The following is a 23,693-nucleotide window of genomic DNA, read 5'->3' as shown; positions in this document are numbered from 1 at the left end:
CAAATACATGGGAATTTTAATGTCCGAAATACATAGATTAAAATATAACCTGGGGGGAGCCCAGCAGGTTATTAGTTGTTATCCCAGAACCTGGGGAGAGCCCAGCAGGTTCCAAATTAAAATTACCTGGGGGGAGCCCAGCAGGCAATCATCGATACCGAACAAAGCAATATTTTTTTTGGTTGTAGTCAATCAACCTGGGGGGAGCCCAGCAGGTTGATAATAATATAAGTACCTGGGGGGAGCCCGGCAGGTTACTAAATGTGAACTAAAAGCATGGTACTAATACAGTAGGTATTTCAATCAACCTGGGGGGAGCCCAGCAGGTTGCTAATAATTTAAGTAGTTAAAGTACCTGGGGGGAGCCCGGCAGGTTACTTAAATGTGAACTTAAAGCATGGTAAAAATATATTAGGTATTTTGTGTGTTGAGTACACAATTTGTAAACTTTAATAATAAAGCTTCAATGAGCATTTTGCTTATTTGAATTTGGGGGTAGAAAAATTCCAAATACATGGGAATTTTAATATACATGGGAATTTTAATGTCCTATAATTTAATGTCCAAATTTATTAATATTAAAATAATTCAAATAAAGCAGCCCCTTTAAAACAGTTAATGATATAAACAGTGATTGAAGTACAATATTAAAACAAAGATAATGATGTACATCATAACAATAATGAGATACATGTTACAATTTTACAATTTTTAAAGATGCAATGTCAAACAGATATATGTTAGTACTTATAAAACAGGAGATGAAGGGGTGGTGGGTGGGATGACCAATTTAAAGGTACAATACTAAACACTTCGATTACAAAAGACAGACTGAGATAGCGTCCCTTTCCGCACTTCTGATTGGTTCCATCGATCACGTGGTTTTGTTTATAAACATCCCAGGCACATGTCTACTGATTACGTCAACAGTTAAGTAACATAGTTGTGTATAAACAAAAATTACATAAATTTACATTTTATACACAACATGACAAAAGGTAAAGGTTTAGATTTATTAAAATGAACACATCACATAATAAATCAAAAAACACTATGTACAACACAAGGTTGAGTACAAATAAATTAAAAACAAATACTGTTATAAAAATACATTACAAAAAACTTTGGCATCTTGGGGGCTGCTCTCTGAATTAAATACATAGATTAAAATATAACCTGGGGGGAGCCCAGCAGGTTATTAGTTGTTATCCCAGAACCTGGGGAGAGCCCAGCAGGTTCCAAATTAAAATTACCTGGGGGGAGCCCAGCAGGCAATCATCGATACCGAACAAAGCAATATTTTTTTTTGGTTGTAGTCAATCAACCTGGGGGGAGCCCAGCAGGTTGATAATAATATAAGTACCTGGGGGGAGCCCGGCAGGTTACTAAATGTGAACTAAAAGCATGGTACTAATACAGTAGGTATTTCAATCAACCTGGGGGGAGCCCAGCAGGTTGCTAATAATTTAAGTAGTTAAAGTACCTGGGGGGAGCCCGGCAGGTTACTTAAATGTGAACTTAAAGCATGGTAAAAATATATTAGGTATTTTGTGTGTTGAGTACACAATTTGTAAACTTTAATAATAAAGCTTCAATGAGCATTTTGCTTATTTGAATTTGGGGGTAGAAAAATTCCAAATACATGGGAATTTTAATGTCCAAAATGAACGAGTTTTAAAATTGTTAAAAAGAGTGAGAGCCCCCAAAGAAATAGACGCCAAAACCAATACACTGTACATTATTTTAGAAAAAACAATACCGATCTAACAAATGGAAAATTTGTACAAACTAAGTTCTGTTTCCACAGCACATTTTCTTTTGTGCTTCTCTAAGTACTTTCTCATCAGTTCTTATGTACCTAACATAACAATTTGATGACCAGCGTCCTAGAGTTTGTATAAGATGGTCTTCTATACCGGCTTCTGCCGCAGAAGTAGCAGCACCTATTCTAAATGAATGCCCACAATATTTAGTGTCATCATAACCTAACACAGCTATTACATGTCTTAAATATGATATAAATTGATTTCTCGACAAAGGTGAACCATCAGCATCAACAAACAGAGGCGAGTTTGGTTGAGCGCCTTGTGAAATACGTAGCTGGCAGTATTCATGCATAATATCTACAGGTTTGGTGTGATCATTGTTAAAAACATGAATAAAGACACCTTGACGAAAAGGGTCAGTTTTTGAACATTTCAAATACAAAGTATAAGACATTTTATCACCTTTCTCTATTACATCTTTCATACAAAGAAAATCATTGTCTACATTACTACTCTTTACAGTAAATTCTCCACAACGGAGAAATCCAAAAAATGCCATGAGAGAACAGCATGATAGCATAAGATCTAGGAATGGTGAAAAAATTGAGCCATTCAACTGATTAAGCATTTGACATAATATTTGATATGTAACAGGAAATCTTTTAGGTTTTGAGACACTAGATTGAAGTCTTTTAATGCCACGTAAAATGCAGTCAAGTCTTTCATGTTGCTTTAAAGGATTACAGAGTCCAGCTTTAAGATAATGAAATCTTATGCCAGCCAAATACAGCTTAATGGAAGAAAATGATAAGCTTAAAGAGTAATGACAATAAGATACAAATTTGATAAGAACATCTTCATTTACATCAGGTAAAGTACCCAATGGTACTGCTATACCACACAAAGTCACAAATGATAAAAGGTGTTGAATGCCCGTGGAATATGCTCTTGCTGTCTGTTGGCTAATTGCTGCATTCCATAAAGTCTTTATTTCTTCTACATTGTAATCTTGTGGTATGGAAGACAGGCTGTGGCTCGGATGTCCGCCTCCGGAGCTAGTTTGCGAAATTTGTCCATCTGGAAACGAGAAATAGCATCAGCTATAGTATTTAGTTTCCCTGGAATGTGTCTAGCATGAACGGTAAAATGAAAACTTGCTGCTGTGAAAGTTAATTTTCGCATTAACCTCATGATTGATTTCATTTTCGAACGCCCTTTATTTATAATTTCGACTGTAGCTAGATTGTCACAATGGAAGAGAATTCTTTTTCTTGACCATTCTTGACCCCACATAACACATGCAATAACAATGGGGTAGAGTTCATAAAAAGCCATAGAAGGTTTTTCTCCACTGTGAAACATGTCTGATGGAAAAACGTCTTGGAACCACTTCCCCGCGTAGTATCCCCCAAAAGCAGAATTGGTTGCATCTGTATATAGATGCATATCTGCTGCTATTGTTATATTATCTTCAAGGAAGAAGGCTACACCGTTCCATGAAGATAAGAATTTGTACCACATTCCCAAGTCTAACCTACATTCAGCAGTAATTGTCACGTGATGATGAAGTTCCGACACTGTTGTAGATAAAGATATCAGATATGACACGAATGAACGGCCTGGACGTACAACCCGACAGGCAAAATTTAGGTGACCCAATAGACTTAGCAATTGTCGTTTAGTACATGTCTTTCTGTCCAAGAATGAATGTACTGTTTCAAGTATTCGCTGTAGTTTGTCAGTCGGAAGTCTTGCTTCCATCTTATTACTGTCCAAAACTATCCCTAAATACTCTAAGCACTGTGAAGGGCCTACACTTTTGTGGACGGCTAGAGGTATCCCCAGAATTTGAAACATGGTCGTAAGAGTGTTCATTGTTTTTTCTGCTGGAAATTCTGGAGGGTCTACTGTTAGGAAGTCATCAAGGAGATGTAAGATATTGTCAATGCCAAATTCATTTTGCGCAATCCAACAGAGAATTGTTGAAAGAGTGTCAAAAATTTTTGGGCTACTTCTTGAACCAAACACCAACCTTGTAAAGTAATAGTATTGATTATCCCATTTAATTCCATGAAACGGCCATAGGCTAGGATGAATTGGTATGAGTTTAAATGCATCTGAAATGTCTACTTTACACATCCAACTGTTTTTTCCTAGTTTTTTAATCAAGTCTATTGCATGATCAATTGTTACATATGACAAAGAAAATTCACTTTTGTCAATAAGGGAATTGAGACTGGCATGATGATCTTCATTATGCGGAGCAGATAAATCGACAATAAGTCTTTTCTTTTTAGAATATTTTCCTTCTGCGACCCCTATTGGATTTACTCTGTATATGTCGAAGGGCATGGATGGGTATGGACCGGAAATGAACCCCTTTTGTAACTCTGTTTGAATTAATTGGGAAGTTATTTCTGGTTGTTTCCGAGAAGACAGTAGATTCCTGCATTCATAGGTTTCTGTGGGTAAAGTTCTAAAACCTGTGTAGAAACCAAATCTGAACCCATTCAATAAATAGTCTACAGTTTGTTTATCTGAGTGGTTAAGCAGTAATTTTTCCAACTTGTCTATGTTTACAGGAGTTGTAATGGTCCAATTTTTCAATGATTCCCCCGCTTTGGTGATTTCCCCCGGGGGTTTACCTCGTTTTTTGAAAGGCAATCGGATTGTGAATGTCCCGGTTTTTTGCAAGATTTACAACATGTAGATTGTTGCATCGTTTGCGAGTGCACCCCATATCATTGAAGTTGTTGCATATTTCAAGGCCATCTTTAAATTGTCTTGGTCTGCCATAACTATCATTGGAATTCAAATTAGAGTACTGTCGGTATGTCTGAGAGTAAGAATAAGGTTTGGCCCCTGTCTCGAGGTTTTGGTGACAGAAGGGAGCAGTGTGGCTAACGCTTCTACATAGTGTGCAGGTGATTGGTTTTTCATTTGCGAAGATATTGCAAAACAAAGTGTTATTGCGAACTGACCAGTCAACTGGTATATTGTGGTATTTGAGGTATGCTGCAGCCCTTGCGCTAAACTGTCTATGATATTCATAGAAAGCTGAGCCGCCATATCTGTTGGCCATGTCAACAATGTCTCTCTCATATAAGTCCAACTCTTGTCTTCGTCTGGGGAACGCTCCACACATAGTGTTTTTATATATGCCAAAGGCTTGAATGAACTCTGAGATTGTCAATGTTTTGTTTAGTCTGGGATCTTTTTTCTCTTTGTCAGTTTTGTCGTCGGACGGCCCGGTGTAGTATGGTATGAGGATGGTTGCTAGATTGACATCCTTACCTTCTATAATCTGCTTCCGAAGGTTCGGTGCAATTGTCTCCACGTAAGGCAGTGATTCCGCCGCATATCCATACGTGGTTTTTACTCCAATGGTCCTTGGTGATGCTTGATCAGCCCATGCCGTTGTGAGAGTGTAGTCTGTTTCGCTTGTCTCTCGAGGAGTTCCGCATGATACAGGTGTATTGTCATTTCGTGGATTGGTAGTTTGAGCCCCCGACTGGCGTAATTGATCCGCGCTTCCTGCAGCCGCTGTTATTGAAGTTTGCGATCGCGCCATGGTGTTGACTCTTTCGGTTAACGAAATCATACTGCTTTGCAGGTTTTGTACAGTAGAAGTAAGGTTCCTTACCACGCCTAATAACTCTGTTCTAATGTCTTGTCCTTGGGTGGTTGAAACCGTTTCTTGCCGCGATTCCTGGGTTCCCGATGCCTGAGAAGTTCTCGACTCGTCATTTGTTACAGTTTGTTTATATAAATTCACTAATACACTTCGTCTTGTATTCTGTGGTTGTGTGATTCCTTTTAGTCTCAATTCATCTCTCAATTTTGAAACAGACCAATTTTCTGGAAGTGAATCGTCATATGCCCTAGGTTGTCGATTAACACGAGTGCGATTCCTGATAGGCGGCATTTTTTCACAAGTTTACAGTCAAGGAAAAATCACAATAGATCCCGAATATCACAAAATATGTCCATAAAACTGTTGGTATCACATGACAAATTATTGGGAAAACGAAAGTAGGAAGAATCTTTGGATTAAAGGCAAAATAATGACCAATTTAAAGGTACAATACTAAACACTTCGATTACAAAAGACAGACTGAGATAGCGTCCCTTTCCGCACTTCTGATTGGTTCCATCGATCACGTGGTTTTGTTTATAAACATCCCAGGCACATGTCTACTGATTACGTCAACAGTTAAGTAACATAGTTGTGTATAAACAAAAATTACATAAATTTACATTCAGTTTTTATTTTGTTGAGTGTCAAGGATCATTTTTCTATTGATTCCTGTTTTGAAGTCTCAAGTCACAACTGCTACTTTTCTCTTCCTTTGTTTTAAGTATAAACCAGTAGAGCTACAGTCTCGACAGAGACTTCTGGTTTACAAAAATATTAAGTTTCATCAATAAAAAATAAATCATTCTGATTTGTTTTTTCATAAGAAATATTTTGATATACAATAGATGCATATAGAACGATTTATTTTAACAAAAACATCATTGTCCACGAACTTTTTGGACAGGCCTCGTAATACTAATATCATTTTTTAAGTGTATAAACTGTCTCTATTTCATGCTTTTTTTGTATGCATCATTGTTCTAGATAAATAGAGTCAAAGTTCTTTCAAATTTCTTAATTATGCAGCACCAGATGCACTATCAAACATTTTAATAATCATATTTGCTCTATATTTTAAACTTTTTTTTACAATCTGAATACAGCTCAAATAAACATGACGAGTGATGTACTAGAGGTGTCCCCTTGTCTGGACCTCATTCCTAATGACAGACAAGATTGGGAGAGACACTGTGTTGGGGTAGATCCCTCCAGAAGGAACCACCGCATCGTCATAGATGGGGAGGGGTCAGACACTGTATACAATGGACACGAGTTCAAGACCGACCTGAAGTACACCAGAGCTAACCGATATATCTCAGGTAAATCTGTCGCAAAACTTAAAAACTTTGTTCTTACATTTTAAGAAGTGAGCAGTATTAATTGGTGAACAATTTATTAAGCATGTTATAGAAGCTAATTAGAATGAAATAGTGAGTAGCATGACAGAGAAAAAATGTTATTATGGTTAACAGCATACTGTAAACCAACTTTTATTCGCGTGCGAGAAATTTTCGCGAAGTTCGCGAGAGCCTCGTCATCGCGAATAATTCTCGCCGCAAACCGGCCCTTAAAGTGCATTTGTCTTTTAACTACAGATCTAAAAAGGCTTGATCGCGAAAATTTATCGTCGTGAACAAGTTTATCCTTAGTAAATCGCGAAATAAAGTTGTCGCGAATAAAAGTTGGTTTACAGTATTTGGTTATGCCTAACAGCATATTTGGCCACCTTCATACGGTTGACAACACTCAATACAAGAAATTTTGTAATTTATATATTGTTTAACCCATTTTACAGCTAACTGGGATGGTATCTATGACAATGAGACTGGATTGCTTGGTTACTCTGTGACAGCTGGAGAGAAAATTTGTGAAGAGAAAATCAAGGCCCACCACGATCCTCATGCTCATCTGTTTGATGAATCCCAGTGGACAAACAGTGTGATGATGACTCCATTGGAAGCTCCTTACACCATTCTACCAGGTTTTTACTTATACAGCTTTTCTACTACCCTTGAAATATATAGGCAAATCTTTGAAAATCTTCTTCTCAGGAACCAAAGTGAATTATGTGGAAGCATCCTGGGGTAAAGTAGATTCTAAATCATGGCCTCTGGGGTTAGGGTCAGGCCTCAATAAGTACAGTGTATTACAAAAAGGGAAATCTGGTGAAGAATAGCAGGACAAAAGTCACTTAGATAAGTGTTGTGGCCCATGAGCCTCTATTGTTTGGTTTTGCCATTGATGTTATCCAATAAATTTGAATTTTTTTCCTTAATTTTAGATGGAGCATATTTCATAACAGTGAGAGCTATCAACAAAGTGAAATATGGTGGGCCGCTGGCTACAACATTCTGTCATTCAACTCCATATATTGTAGATAACTCACCACCTCTGATTTATGAAATCTACAATATTTACTATGATGAAGAGCAATTCAATCTTAGTATAACCCACAATTCCTCGTAAGTAAAGATAAATTTTATTCTTAATCAATATACTATTAGAGAAATGTACAGAAAATTCTAAGCAAGAAAAGCTGGGTTATAATTAGCTGTAACAATATGCAAGTACCCAATGCAATTCATGACTATAGATCTTAGTTTATTCAAATCAAAATGCATATTTGGACCCACATTTTACAGAAGAATAATCCAGTTATGCTCTTTTCTTGAATATTTGTTGGTCATATATCACATATTTCTTAAAATTTTCTCAAGCAAGATTCAAGCAATAGAATGCAAGTATAACTATTGTTATTCATGAGAGATTCTTTTTCAACCTGTTGTAAAGATACTTTTTTTACGCATAGTCATAATTCCGTCCAAACCATGAGTCTGTATAAAATTGTGTGGATTTCTTTGTCATTATATAGACTGGGGGCTTACTGAATTTTGCCCAGGCTTTGACATTTTTCTGTGGAAAGATTGTGAAATAAACTCCTTAGATACAAAATGAATTCTATATTATAAAAATTATGTCTGCAGGACCACCAGTTAAGTTTTTGAATTGCTAAAAAGACATAAACTTGTATTTAAATATACTGCTTCCTCAGAGACCCAGACTCGGGACTTAAACGGAATGATCTGTGCCTGGGAAGAACTAGAAGAGATTGTGATGAAATGATGTGGACCACCATAGATTTCAATCCCAACATCACCATGTTGAAGAAGCTGACAGAGGGAGTTCCTGTGTGGATTAAAATCAAAGCTGTCAACAAAGGTTTGAAACTGTTTTTCTGGTCACCCAAATCTTTCGGCTTTCATGCTATCGGATGCTGTTTTTCATTAGCAGCTTTTAAACTTTTAAACATTTTTAATCATTTTGGATACATTGCATCTTTGGAAGAAAAAGGAGGAGAAATCATTGTAAATTCAGTGGTCTTAGTGGTCCACACCCAACTTGAGGTAATTTAATAATATCCTCAAAAACCTAATTCGGGGATGGGTGGGTGGGGGGGGGGGTGGTCTTACCAGGCAGCAAACTCTACCATAACTTTTGCTGGATCAGAGGTTCAGGCTCCTTTGAATAATGCACAGTATCATCCAAGGTTTAAAACAACAACAGGGAAAGCAGATTCTTTATACATGTATTTCTTTTATCCTGCTTCAAAAGTTGGTAAACCCAAAATTGTGCCTATGACCAGAACACCTGTATTTTGTGATTTTTTTTCAGTTGATCTAAGCACCATTGCTGTGTCTGATTCACCCATCATTGTGGACCAATCTCCTCCTATTGCTGGAAAGGTGAATGATGGAGAGGTTTATAAAAAGGATTTGCAATACACAATGTATCCAAACAAGGTATTACCATCTTCAAAAATGTGAAACATTAAACACCATTGAGTGTTTGCCCATACATCACAATTTTCACTTTGTTGAAAGAATTTTAATCTCACCTTGACAAAGTGGATATGATATCATATGCTTTGCCTCAGATTATGGCATTTAATACATGTTTAAATTGAAGGAGCAAGTCCATTCCTAAGTATCTTTTATCAGTTTGCAGAAGAAAAAAACCTAATACAGTAAAACATGCTTATAGTGAACATGCTTAGAACAAATTGATGCTTACAGCAAGTTTTATTCCCCATGGCTATAAAATATATTGGGAACTTACTGGATATAACGAATTGCATTCATTTATAACGAAACCAAATTGTCTCTAGCACTTCATTAATACTATTAACGAGGGGGAGGTTGGGATAAAAATCTAAAAAATTTTGTTTTGTCTCGTCTTAGTCCCATTGGGCTCTTGTGTAATGTTGAAATTATTCAACATAAACTTAAATTCATTAATTTTTTTTTTTTACATGTTAGATTTGCAGTAACTGGGAAGGTTTCTATGATCCACAGTCTGGTATAGCTATATATATGGTTAGTGTGGGATCTTCTCCAAACACAACAGATGTAGCTAACCTGACACACTTTTCAAGCAAAGTTCACTTTGCCTGTGTGGAGCTAGACCAAGACAAATACTTAGAGCACAACAAGAAATACTTCTCAAAAGTGTATGCATTCAATGGTGCTCACGAACAACTCAATGTTTCCATGGTCTCTGATGGGGGTAGGTTTTGCAAGTGATAGTTAATTCTGAGGTTTGATAAATTTAGCTTTTACTGAAACCAACATTTCTTTTTAAGTGGTAAGTGTATACATTTGTTGCTTTATGTTTTGTATAAAGTGTTGGTGGACTTGACTGAGCCAGTAGCTGGAGAAGTGGTGGACGGGTCAGCAGAGGACTTCACTGACCTACAGTTTACAACAAGCCAGGCTAAAATAGAACTTCAGTGGAGAAATTACTTGGATCCAGAGTCCAACATCAGTCACTATGATGTCAAGGTTTACAGGGCCAAGTAAGTTCGCATTATGTGGTCATTTTAACTTGACATGAAATTATACAATGTAGTCCATTATTATTATTATTTTGTTTCAGTTAGTAAGCATTTTATGAAATACAACTTTATCTACATTTTATAAATCTTAATTATTTGAAATACATTGGATTTTTCAGAAATATGACATACGATTATGAACCTATCTATGACTGGGCCCCATTCCCCAGCACAGCCAATGGTGTGAAGTGGTTAAAGTTCCACCATAGTCATGGAGATAGAATTCAGACCTCTCTCCGCACCACAAACAAAGCTCTCAACTCCATTATCAACAACACTAACAGTTTTGTGGTTGACATAACACCCCCACATCTGCATTATCTTTGGGATGGTCTCCAATCTAAAGATCAGGAATTCCAAGTGAGTATTTTTATAAGCTAAATTACAGAAGGATCTTAAAAAGATTATGTCCATCAAATCATTATGGATTTTTAATATTTTAAAAGTACTATAGCACTTGTAATTGTTATTTTGAGGCTGTGGTAAAAGATAGGTCTGTAAAAGAAAGTTTCAAATATTTATGTGACTTTGTATGTTTTTTTTTTAAGTGTATATACTACAAATCCGTTATTAGATTTTACACATTGTGTAATGTCTTATGATTCAATTTAAATTTATTTTGTAAATATTTCCAGTCTGCAACAGACCAGCTTTCAGTCAGTTTCAAGTATTCAGATAAAGAATCTGGCATTGATCATATCAAAATTCAGATCTACGAAGTTTCACATGGTACCAAGAAACAAAAATACCCAGGTATGTTTCAAGACTGATAGAGTCTAAAGAATGTTTGCTATCATTAAAAGCATATTTCATGTTTATTTAGGGTAACTTGAAATTGTTATCCCATGATAAATTATTTTCATGGAATAATAATTTTACGTTACTAAAAATAAATCCAGATGTGCTGATTCATATTTGTTCAAATAATGGCCTTTGAGGCTTTAAGGCTATCAGGTTATAAAGCACAAAACAATAGTGCTTCCAGATTTTAATATTCTTATATTTGATGAATTGTAATTAAAATATCAAATAACAAAATATCCTTAAAATATAGTTTGAAACACAGGTAAATTCTTTAATTCTTGTATTAAATACAATCCAGGAGAGCTACATTCTTACCTGAAGCTTAATTCTGGTCTTTAATTACAGTTAAGAAAAATGAGTGGATGAGCTTGTCTAGGACTGCACTTTCATCTTATACATGGAATGGACTGTCCCTTATAAATGGAGCAAGATACAGCATGAGGGTAGCAGCTATTAACTATGCAGGATACCTAGCTTCATTTGAAACCAATGGAGTTATCATTGACACATCATCTCCTCTTGTACGTTAACACATAATATTTTTTTCTTTATTAAGTCCATATCATTTTATAAAGACTTTGTACCGTAATTTTGGGATTATAGGTCGATGGGGTATATAGGTCGAAAGGCTCATTTTCAGCCTTAATTTTTGAAAAATCCTAAGATAGGGCGAACTTACTGTATAGGACGAGGCTTTCTTTCCCTTTTTCTAAAGATTCTTACGCAGATACAACTATCAGAACAGGTAAAACCCTAAAATTACCGGGGTTATTCCGTGACATGAACGTATCAAGAAAATAAACAGGTATTTTAATGAGTACAGCATTTAAATAAAGTTTTTTTTAAAAATGTAGTTAAAACTTCTTTGAATTGTGTTACTACTTATTTTTCTCCAACTTGCGTGTTCAATCAATCAATGCCTCCGTAGTTTCAAACTGTTGTTAAATCAGAGGCATAAATAACACGTAAATACGTTATTTTTTTACAGCTATAATTCGGGAAATACCCGAGACCAATGAATAGCAATTCCGATTTCAGAATAACTTGGACACATTCCTAATAAATTTTATTCAGACAGTATTTACCGGTGGACGACAATTACTTCGATGTCCGCCATTGTTATTTTTCTACTCCAGGGATTGGCTAAATGACGCAAATGACCATTGAATGTATATATCAAGCAACAGTAAAGAATTGAAATAATATTAACACTCTATAAGTTTAATTTATGAATTTAATTGAGAGTACATTCACAATTTGACTGTCAACATGAATTTCATGGCTTTGTTTGTTCAATGAAGTGTAACACTAATACCCCTATAATGGCACGTGGGTTTCTTAATCATGCCCCGCAGGCAATTAATTAAATAACACAGGTGTTGTTTAACACCTTTGCGTACACAGTGTAAATCCCTTTATCTGTCTGACAATTAAAATTTTGATAGAAGCCAATGTTTGTATACCGGTAGTTCAATGTACTTCTTGTGTACGAAGCTTTTAATAATGGCAACAAATTATTTCACTCATTTTACATTTAAATAAACATAAGACAATAAAAAATATTTAATATACTATTTCAATTTATCGCTACTAATAAATGGTAAAAACACTATAGTTGTGATCGTGAAAATTTTCCGTATTTTAAATTTTGATACGGTTGCGGTTTTACTTTTAGTACAAGATCGCGACTTCCTAGCTTCACAAGATGGATACCGCATGATGTTAATGGATAATACGTTGAGGAATTATTTAATAGGTGAAGCAATGTTGTTTTACTTTCTCATCAAACGGATAATTAATGGAATTTATTTTGTAAGAAAGTTTTAAAATAAATATGTTATTGTTTACCGGGGCATTAATTTTTTTTGCGAAAAATAATCAAAAAAGTTGCGAAAGGGGCACAGATTTGCTTTGAAATTGACATAAATTTTACTAATTTGGGAGCAATTTTCGTAAACTTGAGCCTTAAATAGGTCGAATTCTGAATATTGGTCGACCCCAGTGGTTCTGAGAAAAAAAGTATCGACCTATATTCCGTAAATTACGGTAATTTAAAAGGTTTGCTCCAGATATATTATAACAGTAACATGATCTGAAGACTTCAAGAGTCGCATCGTGTCTCATTGACTGGCATGGATCACCAGTTAAAACTATGAAAACGTGATGTCAAGTTTGATCTGATGATCTGAACCCGTTTACGATGGCTCTATGGATTAACTTCTGTTATAATCAGGATAAATTTATTACGTTCCCCTGTATAATTAGCAAATTACAACAACAACAAAAAATGTTTTAATGTTATCCAGAAAGTCAGATCACATATTGATGTGGTTGCATAAAATGAACAATATGATGATGAAGAAAATATTTCAGATTTAATTTTTCTATTGAGTATAATATGCTGTGTAAATATTTATTTTTAATCCTTAAAAAGTAGGTCTACAGATTCTCATGTTTTTCTATTGAAATGATCTTCAGTGTTTTATAAATTCAAGTTTTAAAATCGAGTAGACAAGACAGAAAAACACATAATGTAGCTCCAAAATATTTTGTGTAAAAACAGTTGATGGTTAAAGCCTATTATATTATTTATTTATTAATGCATAGATTTATATTTTTAGTTACATTTTTTATGTTGCAGATATCATGGCTGAAAATCGGAACTGTTGGAAATTCGAGGGAACATAGAGTAGATGGATATGTTTGGGTGTCAGATAAGAAAGGTATCCAGGCCTCCTGGCTCTGTAAGGATCATGAATCAGGTGTGATTGAGTACACAGTCGCTATAGGTACATCTCCAGGTACGACTTTTCTACATGTGCGAACTGATTTTTTTTTTTTCACTACTAACACTTTAAACTAGTTTTATTCCTTGTTAAACTCCAGTTTTGAAATTGGTTACTGAGTATTTTACATCAAACAATGTAACATCAAATATATTGTATTGCGTATTTGGTGTGTGTTCATGATCCTGGTTTAATGCTACTGGTATATCACGAACTTCTTAGGTTAAAGTTAAAATTTTGAATAAGAAATACAGAATGTGTGATTGTCTTTACTACTTAGGAGGTGATGATGTTTTGGCATGGAAGTCTGTTGGAACAGAGAGCAGTCAGTATATAACAGGATTTACTTTAGAGGTCACAAATCAGACAACTAAATCTCCCACTTATTATTTGTCGCTGAAAGCTAAGAATGGAGCAGGCCTGGTCAGTCCACTGGCCACTGTGTCCACTCCTATCATGGTCATGGAGGAGGACAAAGCTGGTAAATGTCTGCTTCATGTTTGAATTCTCAGAGAATTTTATTTTGTTTTTGCCAAACTAGTGATATTTTTGAAAGTTTACAGTTTACTGTATATAAAGACATTTATTAATATTCTAATGAACTCAAGGTTTGGTTGTTGATGGTGCTGACAACATTGATAAGATTGTTGGTGAGGATGCCGTCGTTGACTTCACATCAGACACGGATTATCAACTGGACACTACCACTGTTACCGTCCAGTTTACTGGGTTTGAGAGCACCATGCACGGAGTGATGCAGTTTGAGATGGCTGTGGGGACTGAACCAAATGGAGAGGACATTCTGGCCTTCACAGAGGCAAATGTCATCCATCTGGAGGAACTGGATCCTGTCGGAAAAGGTTAGCATGCATCAAAATATTAGTAAAATAGAAGATTTATAAATTATACAGTTTGCAAGAAGTAGGATAACATACTGTACATGTATTTCAATAATGAGTAAATTTTTTTAGGCTTGACAAGTTCTGGATATGCCCAGATTAACATACCTCTGAAACCTGAGAGAACATACTACACCACAGTGCGAGGAATAACAAATAATGGAAATGTACTACAAACAAGTTCTGATGGATTTACTGTGGACCAGACCTCTCCTACTATTGACATAGATAGGTAAACCAATGGATCTTGTGTTTTTTTCCATTTCCAAACATGCTATGTTGTTCCTGATATAATGAGATGTATCAGTATTGAGACCTTCTTTGTAGGTTGTCTGGGAAATCAGCTCAGGAAATGGACATTTCAGATGACAGTCTGGTTTATGAATCAACAGATGATGCCCTGTCAGCCATGTGGCATTACAATGACTCTGAGTCTGAAGTAGTGAGAGCTTGGTATGCTGTGGGAACTTACCCATTCTCTGATGATCTCAGTGAGAGAAAGGAGGTGGAGATATCAACCACATTGTCCAGCTATCTAGGAAACAATGAAATGGAGCCAGATATTTTTGGTATGGTGATTTAAGTGAAAGTATTATAAAAATGTTCAAAGTAAAAATATTCAAAGAGTCATTATGTAAGAATGCAAGAGGATAATAATTTTTGCCTATTGGCTTTGCAGGGAAACCTAATATCATAAGTGTATGGGCTGAGAACTCTGTGGGGTTGGTTACCCAGAAAGCCACAGGAACCGTTGTGATAGATAAAACACCACCAACTACTGGTAATGTGACTTGTCCTGGATATTTGCAGGTACTCATCCTTAAATGAATTTTACTAAAACTCATCATCTCAAGAACTTCTAGGCCTTTTTTTGAGCCAAAACTGCTTTGAAGTGTACATGGGTGATGAAGATTCAATAATGTTCAATGTAATGGCCCTTATAAAGAAATATAAAATAGAATGGGGTGATTCAAAAATCTTATTCTCAAGAAGCATTAAGCAAATGTCATGTGATTTTGTTCTGTGATTCAACTGCTATTGTGACAATTTTATTTTTTGAGAATCATCAGAAAACATCCATGAAGCAAAAAAATTATTTGCAGGCACTGTTGCATCAGTTCAAAATTTACTGAGGCCAAAATAAAATAATAGTTTGTTTGGAATTGCCGCCCGCCTCATTGAAATACCCCCGCTCAAAAAATTTTATTGGCAAAATATTGACAATATTTTTTTTTTTACCGTTTTATCGTCTAACATTGTTCATTACAAGTTCGTTCGTCGAAAAAGCTTTTTAAAGTCGGGTTTGAGCTCCAGCGTTTTTTCTTTATATAACTGGTACCGATAAACTGCACCATTCCCAATGCCAAAACGTTAATTTTTCCCAATTTTGTGACCAAAAATTCCCTATTCAACTGTGAAGCAGCATACTATCACGACATCATATTTCTTTTTAAATGAAACAATGTACAAATTGAGTAATTGTTTCACTTCTGCTTAAATGGAAAGTAGAGAAAGTCGTAATTTGGCGGGACCTGTGGAGTATACAGCGTAGTATCTATACATTTTGACAAATTGAAAGCATGGAAATGTGGAAAGCATGGGACATTGATAAAAAATGCAATAAGTTCTTGTTGCTTATTCTTCAAAACACGTAGTAATGGGTTATTTAGTTGGAATAAGCACAAAATACGTTTTATTTGATTAAAGGAGAGAAAATTTTCATTGTTCTTCTTTGATGTTATTTTTCTCAATTGAACCGGTACCGGACCTTTCCCAATAGGTGGAAAAAAAATCGCTGCTCTCATTAATGTAACAACACCAGTCAATAAAACGCTTTCTTCATAGTATTGATGATATAGCGATTATAGGTGGTGATTTGACAAACTGAAAGCCGCCAAAATGTCAGACCAGGTTGGGTCAGTGGATGTGCATTCGAGCGTTGAAGAGCAGAACATTTATGCATCTCCATAAAAATAAAAGGTGAATAAAAAATTAAATGGAATGGTACACCGATACCTGGAAAAAGCTGTTGTAATAGATTGCACGTTGAACTTAATAGGCTTAGTCCGTCATGTTGAAATTAAAAATAATCCTTTAGATCCCATGCAGTTAAAAAAATACATGGATCAGATTATATCTGTTATCCCGAATACTAAAGGAAAAATGTTGTCTGTCAGTATGACAAGTCCTTGAAACGTAATGTTAAAACTGAATCATGGTGCACGCTCTAGAACATATCAAGCACCCGTTCCTGCTTTTCCACAAAACACCCTGGTAACTATTCTTAAGAAATTTTGTGTGGTTCGCACTGTTTGTAAGGGTTGTCTTAACAAAGGGCTAAATTTCAAGAGAAATGCTATGATTTAGACTGATAAAATTATTGTTTAATTTTTTTTTTAAAATAAACTGGAACGTTTGATGCTGAAATTTGACTATTATTAAATGAGCAGATCTAACATCTAAATAAGATTGATATTCTAGAACTGTTCTGTATATATAATTTTTCAAAATCAAAACAAAAAAAATATTAATAAAATAAAAGAGGAAAATTAATAAAAATCACAAATGTTCATTGAGATTTTCATTTCTTATCATTTAGCTTCAATTTGTAAAAAAAAAAAAAAAAAAAAAAAAATATGCCTCCCTCCCTCCTGGGTCTGAAAACCCCAAGGCGGCAATTCCAAACAAACAATTTTTTAAGGATGGCCTGATCGATCAATTTTATTGACATATTGAAAGGGTAGAAATTAAAAATCAAATCCCTGCAAATGAGGAACTCTTTAAATGTGTATATACCTTGTATTTATAATAAAGGCACAATATTTGTGTATTTATGCCAAGAGAAGTGGCTTGGAAAAGGGTGGGGTGGGGTGGATGGGTTAGGTTTTGTTCCCATAATATGCAACCTTTACTTTTGAATTTGCAATTACATACCTGGTATACACTATACAGGGTATACACTTCAGCTCGTAGACTTTTTAACTCAGGGAGATATGAAATCAGTTTCCTTCTTTGATGTGGCATCACTGTGAAATTTAAATTTTGATATTGAAAGTAACATCACCCCATGAACAGATGCAAATAACTGTTACATATATAATAAAAGAACCAAACTTTGTCAAACATGTGAAATATATACATGTATCCCCTTGGGTCCACAAACTAGTTGATATTATGTTGAAAATTTTTAATATCTTATGACCTCATTGAATTTTAAGTACCGGTAAATCAAAATTTTTTTTTCTTTTACTACATGTATCTTAAAAGCCAACATTTTAGAATACATGTCATTTTATATTGGACATTTTTTTTTAGAAATATGTTCCTGTAGTATGTACTTGGACTGGGATCATAGACACTGAATCTCCAATCAAAGAATTCCATGTCATGATGGGTACTTCAAAGGGAGATGACTCTATTTTCTCTGGAGGGGTTGTTCCTGGCAATGTGCAAACATTTACATTGCAAGGTAATTTTAAAGATGGAGATATACCATCTGTCCATTTATCATTTCATCTGTAGCTTTGTGATATACAGTGTTCTCTCATTTTATTGCCAATATTTGTATGTCAACATTATATCTCAAAAATCCATAAAATGGTAGAGTTTGATATTTTGCACAAAAGTACCATGAACTTGTTCTTTGACCAACGAAAAATCCCCCAAAAGTCTCCTTATTGGTGGTAATGCATTAATTGGATGATGATGAAGGTGTTAGATGGATTTGTACTTGAAATGCGTTGGTGGATTTGCAGGGGATGGCATTAAAACAGGGTTTTATAGGGGGAGGGAGAATTGGGACTTTTTATTGGCAGTAGGTTGGGAGCACATATTAAACCAGGCATGATAATTGGTCAATACTTGGATTAGTTAATGTGTTTATGGATAACCCTTTTTGGCAGCTCTTTTATGTAATAGCAAATCCTGTGTTAGGTTTCTCGGTGTACTTGTGAAATTTTCATTCACTTTCAACATTCACTTTGGTCCACCAGGGGTGCACTTTGGATTTGCTCAGGATAAGACCTTGCAGATCTTGAGCAAACCTAAGGTTTTGTTTGGGTATGCTTTCTGTTGGATCTGGTTGGTAGGGTAGCTTACACCTTTTGATTTTGAGGCCATAAGGTCAAATGTCAAACTGCTTTAGGTATAGGAAGATATCTTGAGAACCTCTAGCAGGCAGACACCAAGCTAGGTACATGTGAAATATACATGTACATGTATATTGAAAATCCATTATATTTTAGAAAATCTTTCATTGAAAATCATTATTTTAGGTGTTGGAAAGAAAATGCTTCATGGTGTGGAGTATTTTGTCACAGTCACAGCAGTAAATTATGTTGGCATGACAACTAGTGTGTTTTCTAAAGCCATAGTAGTAGACCTGACACCCCCACAGTCTGGTATGGTTGTTGACCTGAACTCAGTCTACCGCATTGATGCTTCTAGCACAGAAAACACTGTGGCCATGAATGCCAAGATATGTCATTCAGAAAAAGGTATAGTATAATATTTATTGTCAATATTATTTATTTCTGTTGTAGTCATTTATAAAATTTATGTATCAATGAATGTTTTCTGACTTGGAAACATTTTTTTTTTCAGAGTGCCGAGCCTTAGATGCTGTGTGTACCGAGTCTTTGACTTCTCTCTCTGTAACATGGATACCATTTACTGACCCAGAGTCCAGTATTGTGGAGTATGTCAATTTACTGTACTTGATTTTTTAACAATTAGTATAATGCATTGTGTTTGATATACTTTTATCATTGTCAGTTCCTAGTTGATTGGTAAATGTTGATTGACAGGTACCAGTATAAAGCATTGTGTTTGATATACTTTTATCATTGTCAGTTCCTAGTTGATTGGTAAATGTTGATTGACAGGTACCAGTATAAAGCATTATGTTAGATATACTTTTATCATGGTCAGTTCCTAGTTGATTGGTAAATGTTGATTGACAGGTACCAGATAGCTGTAGGTACCTCTCGGTTATTTCTATCATGGTCAGCTCCTATTTGATTGTTAAATGTTGATTGACAGGTACCAGATAGCTGTAGGTACCTCTCCTGGAGGAGGTCAGATCAAAGCTTTCTACAGCATTCCAGCTGACAGTAAACACCACACAGTCACAGAACTCAACCTGGACGGATACAGACAGGTCAGTCCTAAAGTCTTCTATGGAGTAGGTGTCTAATTATATTTTAGTGTGTTTTATATATGCTTATTTTAAACTATTGTTTTACAGGTATTTGTGTCTGTCAAAGGAATCAATGGTGCTGGTTTATCAAGTGTTGCTACTTCAAATGGTGTCTACATGTCCTACCTCAGTCAAGGGAGACCACCCCTGTCACATATAGGAGTCATTGAAATGGTCAATGGAGAGCATATTGATGTGTATGTTCTTTATCTTGCTTCCTCCCTTTCTCCTAACTGTCTGAAATGAATTTATTGTTTATTATTATTATTTAAAGTATCAAGGAGATTAATATCACCAAAGCTTACTTTATTTATGTGCAAGTTATTCTTTAAAAAATCTATAGATCTGAAGGATTTTCACTAGTACAATATATATTGGGAACATTTGTAAAATTTTATCAGGATTCATTTGGCAAGAACAAGATAAATACATGTATAATATAAACTGGATTTTACAAACATTGAAGCACATTTGGCAATAAATTGAGATGAATTTGTTCCACAGAGATTATCAAACAGACCCGACTACCATTCAGGCAACCTGGGATGTGTCTGGAGACCCCTGTCCAGTCGTTCAATATGAATGGGCAGTTAGGAGGCTGGATGGACTAGAAATATCAAGTTATTTGAACATGGGATGTAAGTAACTATGTTTATACGTTTAAATAAGAAGTCACCTAAATCAAGTTATCAATAACTTTTTTTTGTCCCGCATTGTACAATGTGTTTAAAAAATTCCACATGTTCAGCTTCTTCTACTTGGAACCTATGAACAAATTCAAGCCAATTTTGGCTGTAATATCTTTGGGTAAAGATGTGTGTAAAAAATCTATTTTTTACTCCTGGAGATTAATCAGTCAAATTGTTTGTATAATTGTAAACATATTGAGCTTTCTACCAAAATTGTGAAATTCATGGCCAAAAATCAGGGGCTCTAGAGTAAATATGGGATCTTTTGATCATAAAGTGGAAGTGTATCAATTCTTTTAAAAGCTTTTTCTCTTCCCCCTCCCCTTATATTTAGCACACAAACTACATGCACGGTTATTTTGAGCAAGGGTGCCTCAACATAAATTGTGAAATTCTTGGCCTTTTTAGTTAAATGTCTTAATTCTTTGAAAGCCCTTTCTCTCTACCTATAAATATTTATCAGAAAAAAAATTCTCTTCAAAAACTGTGAAATTCCTGGCCCCTGAATTAGGATTTCTGATGTTATTGCTTATTTTAAGAAATTAATTTTTTTTTAATGAAAATGTTCCCTGCTCTTGGTTTTATTATACTCACATGATTGTTGTTAATGCTCTTGGGTCTATTGTCATGAAATAAATATCTTTAATAGATTTTAAAAATATATTTTATTATCTAATTTTCAGTGAAAACATATGGTTTGATTGATGGACTAAACTTAAAGAATAAAGAAACTTACATAAATTTTGTTCGAGTCAGAAATGCTATAGGATATCAGTATGAACTCCGGTCAACTGGGGTAACCATTGAATCCACCCCACTTCTGCCTGGTAAGGTGTATGATGGAGATATAGATGGATTTGACCTCAATTATCTCCCTCTAAAAACCAGGGTCTCAGCAAATTGGAATGGATTTGGTCTTCCATCCAATGCCATCGTACAAGTTGATGTGGAAAGTGGTGAGTCAGTTCTTATCAGAGATAGTGCCTTCAAATAAACTATTTTGATCAAGGATTGTCTTCAATTTCTAGTCTAATATACAGTGTATAATTATTTGTGAATGTTTTTTGATATACAAAAAATGCTAGCCAGTTTCAACCAATTTCTCCTTAGAACATTAAGACTGAAAGGTGGAAAGACCTGCTCTCTATAAAGGGGAGAAAAAATCTAGAAATAGAGACCTGTAGAAACAAATTAAAAAGCTTTTTTTGTGTAGGACATAAACAAGTTGGTTCATACATGTATCAAAGTCCAGATCAAGATACATGTATAACTATAGTAATTGTTGAAAATTAAAAAAATTATATATTGTCTAAATGAACAGCAAGGCCAAATTAGTCAAGTTTAAGTAAGATGCAAGTACATGGCATTCTAAATTAATAAAGATAAAAGCTTGTTCAGAACAAATTATGGCCCTTCCATGGTCAATTAGAGTCGACACAGGGGATCAAAGTTTTACATTGTAAGATCTCTATATTGGTCCAAGTCTTCATAATACTCCTCTCAGATAAGCGACTGCCTTCACATCCATTCATGATCTTGTTTTAAAATGCATTATTATAACTTAAATTTCTAATATTTTATTAAATTAGGATAATCAGGTAAACATACAAAATTAATGTAAATCCTATTTTGAGGTAGGACATTCTGCCTATGTGGAGTATGCATTTTTCTTTGCAATGGTTGTAAGCCTTGATTCCTGTATTAACAAAAAAACATAACATTTTATTGTTAACAGCTTTGGTTACATTTCAGATAGATTTATAAATGTCTTTTTATTCTTTTTTTTCAATCAAAAGGTAAACCAGGACTTCAAATTGACAAAGTAAAGATAAATCAACAAGATAAGAGTCAACAAGTGGCTTATTACTTAGTCGCTCTTGGTACAGACAGACGCTTCAACAAAACACGTGACAATGTGGTGCCATACCTAAATGTGGGGACAAATACTTCAGTTACATTTTATGATTTGGATCTTTCTCTTGGAGATGCTGTGTACTACTTTTCAGTATATGCTGTCAGCAAGTCATTTTCTAAGACATTGGTAACATCCAATGGGTTCTATGTTGGCTATGATGGAGGAGTAACTGGTAGGTTTACTTATAGCAGATATGGTTTGAACACCAGGCTTTAATAACATCTAATTGATGTAAATCACATTCCTTAAACCATACCACTTACTAGCATCTATTAGGTATATTGAACCTAGAAAACTGTTACAGTAAAATCATTCACATTTTATAAAATCTAGATCTGAATGCAATCTTTTTGATAAACAAAGGGAATGGGCTTATGTCAGGTAAAAACATGATAAGAGTCCGTTATTCTAAATCTGAATGCTGTAATATTATAAAATATGATTATAAATGTATTGCCTCTAACAAAATCTGCATATATTTTGTAGAGAATAATGAAATTGATAATACAGATAATAATGATGTCTGTAATCATGTTCACATAATTGTCATTGAAAAGGGTGTTAGGGATTGGATACACCGTAAACATGAAATATTTTACTTGGGTTCTGGATTATTACCATGCATTAAATTTCTGGCAAAGTCTCTTTATGGCCATATGTTCTTATTTTCCATGAAAGTCAATTCATTCATATTAAACATATGATTGATTGATTGTATATTGTTTAACGTCCTTTCGAGAATTTTTTACTCTTATGGAGACGTCACCGTTTGCCGGTGAACGGCTTCAAATTTAGACCTATACTCGGCACTCAGGGCCATTGAGCAGTGAGGGTTCTTTATCGTGCCAGCGCCTACCGTGACATGAGACCTACGTTTTTAAGGTCAAATCCGAAAGACCCGTGACTTTCACATCTGATGCCGAGCGCTAGGCAAAGGAACAGTCACTACCTATTTTTACGTCTTAGGTTTGACGCGGCACCGGGAACAAGAATCGAACCCGGCCTCCCAGTCACGAAGCGAACGCACTACCACTGGGCTACCGTGAATGGTCTATTAAACATATGTATAAAACATTTAAAAGGAACTTCTAAGAATGGTAGCCCCGTGG

At 35.0% G+C, this 23,693-nt stretch overlaps 2 protein-coding genes across 2 annotated transcripts in view; one reads left to right on the top strand and one right to left on the bottom strand.

The window, feature by feature from the left end:
• Window positions 1-23,693, top strand: part of LOC134257978 (uncharacterized) — a gene marked incomplete at its 5' end in the record, with an annotated part of 120,719 nt that overhangs the window by 75,388 nt on the left and 21,638 nt on the right. The window contains 24 exons of the mRNA XM_062740550.1: window positions 6,507-6,722; window positions 7,199-7,384; window positions 7,685-7,865; window positions 8,456-8,622; window positions 9,076-9,203; window positions 9,720-9,966; window positions 10,084-10,255; window positions 10,414-10,654; window positions 10,930-11,047; window positions 11,444-11,619; window positions 13,740-13,899; window positions 14,165-14,365; window positions 14,493-14,744; window positions 14,856-15,015; window positions 15,111-15,352; window positions 15,463-15,593; window positions 18,099-18,252; window positions 19,058-19,279; window positions 19,386-19,479; window positions 19,824-19,941; window positions 20,029-20,177; window positions 20,485-20,618; window positions 21,353-21,625; window positions 22,466-22,756. Of these exons, the coding sequence (XP_062596534.1) occupies window positions 6,507-6,722; window positions 7,199-7,384; window positions 7,685-7,865; window positions 8,456-8,622; window positions 9,076-9,203; window positions 9,720-9,966; window positions 10,084-10,255; window positions 10,414-10,654; window positions 10,930-11,047; window positions 11,444-11,619; window positions 13,740-13,899; window positions 14,165-14,365; window positions 14,493-14,744; window positions 14,856-15,015; window positions 15,111-15,352; window positions 15,463-15,593; window positions 18,099-18,252; window positions 19,058-19,279; window positions 19,386-19,479; window positions 19,824-19,941; window positions 20,029-20,177; window positions 20,485-20,618; window positions 21,353-21,625; window positions 22,466-22,756 (4,413 nt within the window). The remainder of the gene's footprint in view (window positions 1-6,506; window positions 6,723-7,198; window positions 7,385-7,684; window positions 7,866-8,455; window positions 8,623-9,075; window positions 9,204-9,719; window positions 9,967-10,083; window positions 10,256-10,413; window positions 10,655-10,929; window positions 11,048-11,443; window positions 11,620-13,739; window positions 13,900-14,164; window positions 14,366-14,492; window positions 14,745-14,855; window positions 15,016-15,110; window positions 15,353-15,462; window positions 15,594-18,098; window positions 18,253-19,057; window positions 19,280-19,385; window positions 19,480-19,823; window positions 19,942-20,028; window positions 20,178-20,484; window positions 20,619-21,352; window positions 21,626-22,465; window positions 22,757-23,693) is intronic.
• LOC134257976 (uncharacterized) lies at window positions 1,789-6,032 on the bottom strand. The gene is made up of 2 exons (XM_062740547.1): window positions 5,061-6,032; window positions 1,789-2,843 (listed from the first exon to the last, which is right to left on the bottom strand). The coding sequence occupies exons 1-2, from the start codon at window positions 5,689-5,691 to the stop codon at window positions 1,789-1,791; spliced, it is 1,686 nt and encodes a 561-aa protein (XP_062596531.1). The 5' UTR covers window positions 5,692-6,032.

Source organism: Saccostrea cucullata, unplaced genomic scaffold (genome assembly GCF_032062105.1).
Source record: "Saccostrea cucullata isolate Sc308-1 unplaced genomic scaffold, CSIRO_AGI_Scuc_v1 ctg815, whole genome shotgun sequence".
Classification (NCBI taxonomy): domain Eukaryota; kingdom Metazoa; phylum Mollusca; class Bivalvia; order Ostreida; family Ostreidae; genus Saccostrea; species Saccostrea cuccullata.
This window is presented reverse-complemented; position numbering and strand designations above follow the sequence as displayed.

What these genes read in the sequence shown, in the direction of transcription:
- LOC134257976 (XM_062740547.1), bottom strand. Translation starts at nt 5,691, where the DNA reads ATGCCGCCTATCAGGAATCGCACTCGTGTTAATCGACAACCTAGGGCA. An exon ending in TCGGAAGCAGATTATAGAAG is followed by an intron (nt 2,844 to 5,060) that starts GTAAGGATGTCA and finishes TCTCGTTTCCAG; the next exon opens with ATGGACAAATTTCGCAAACT.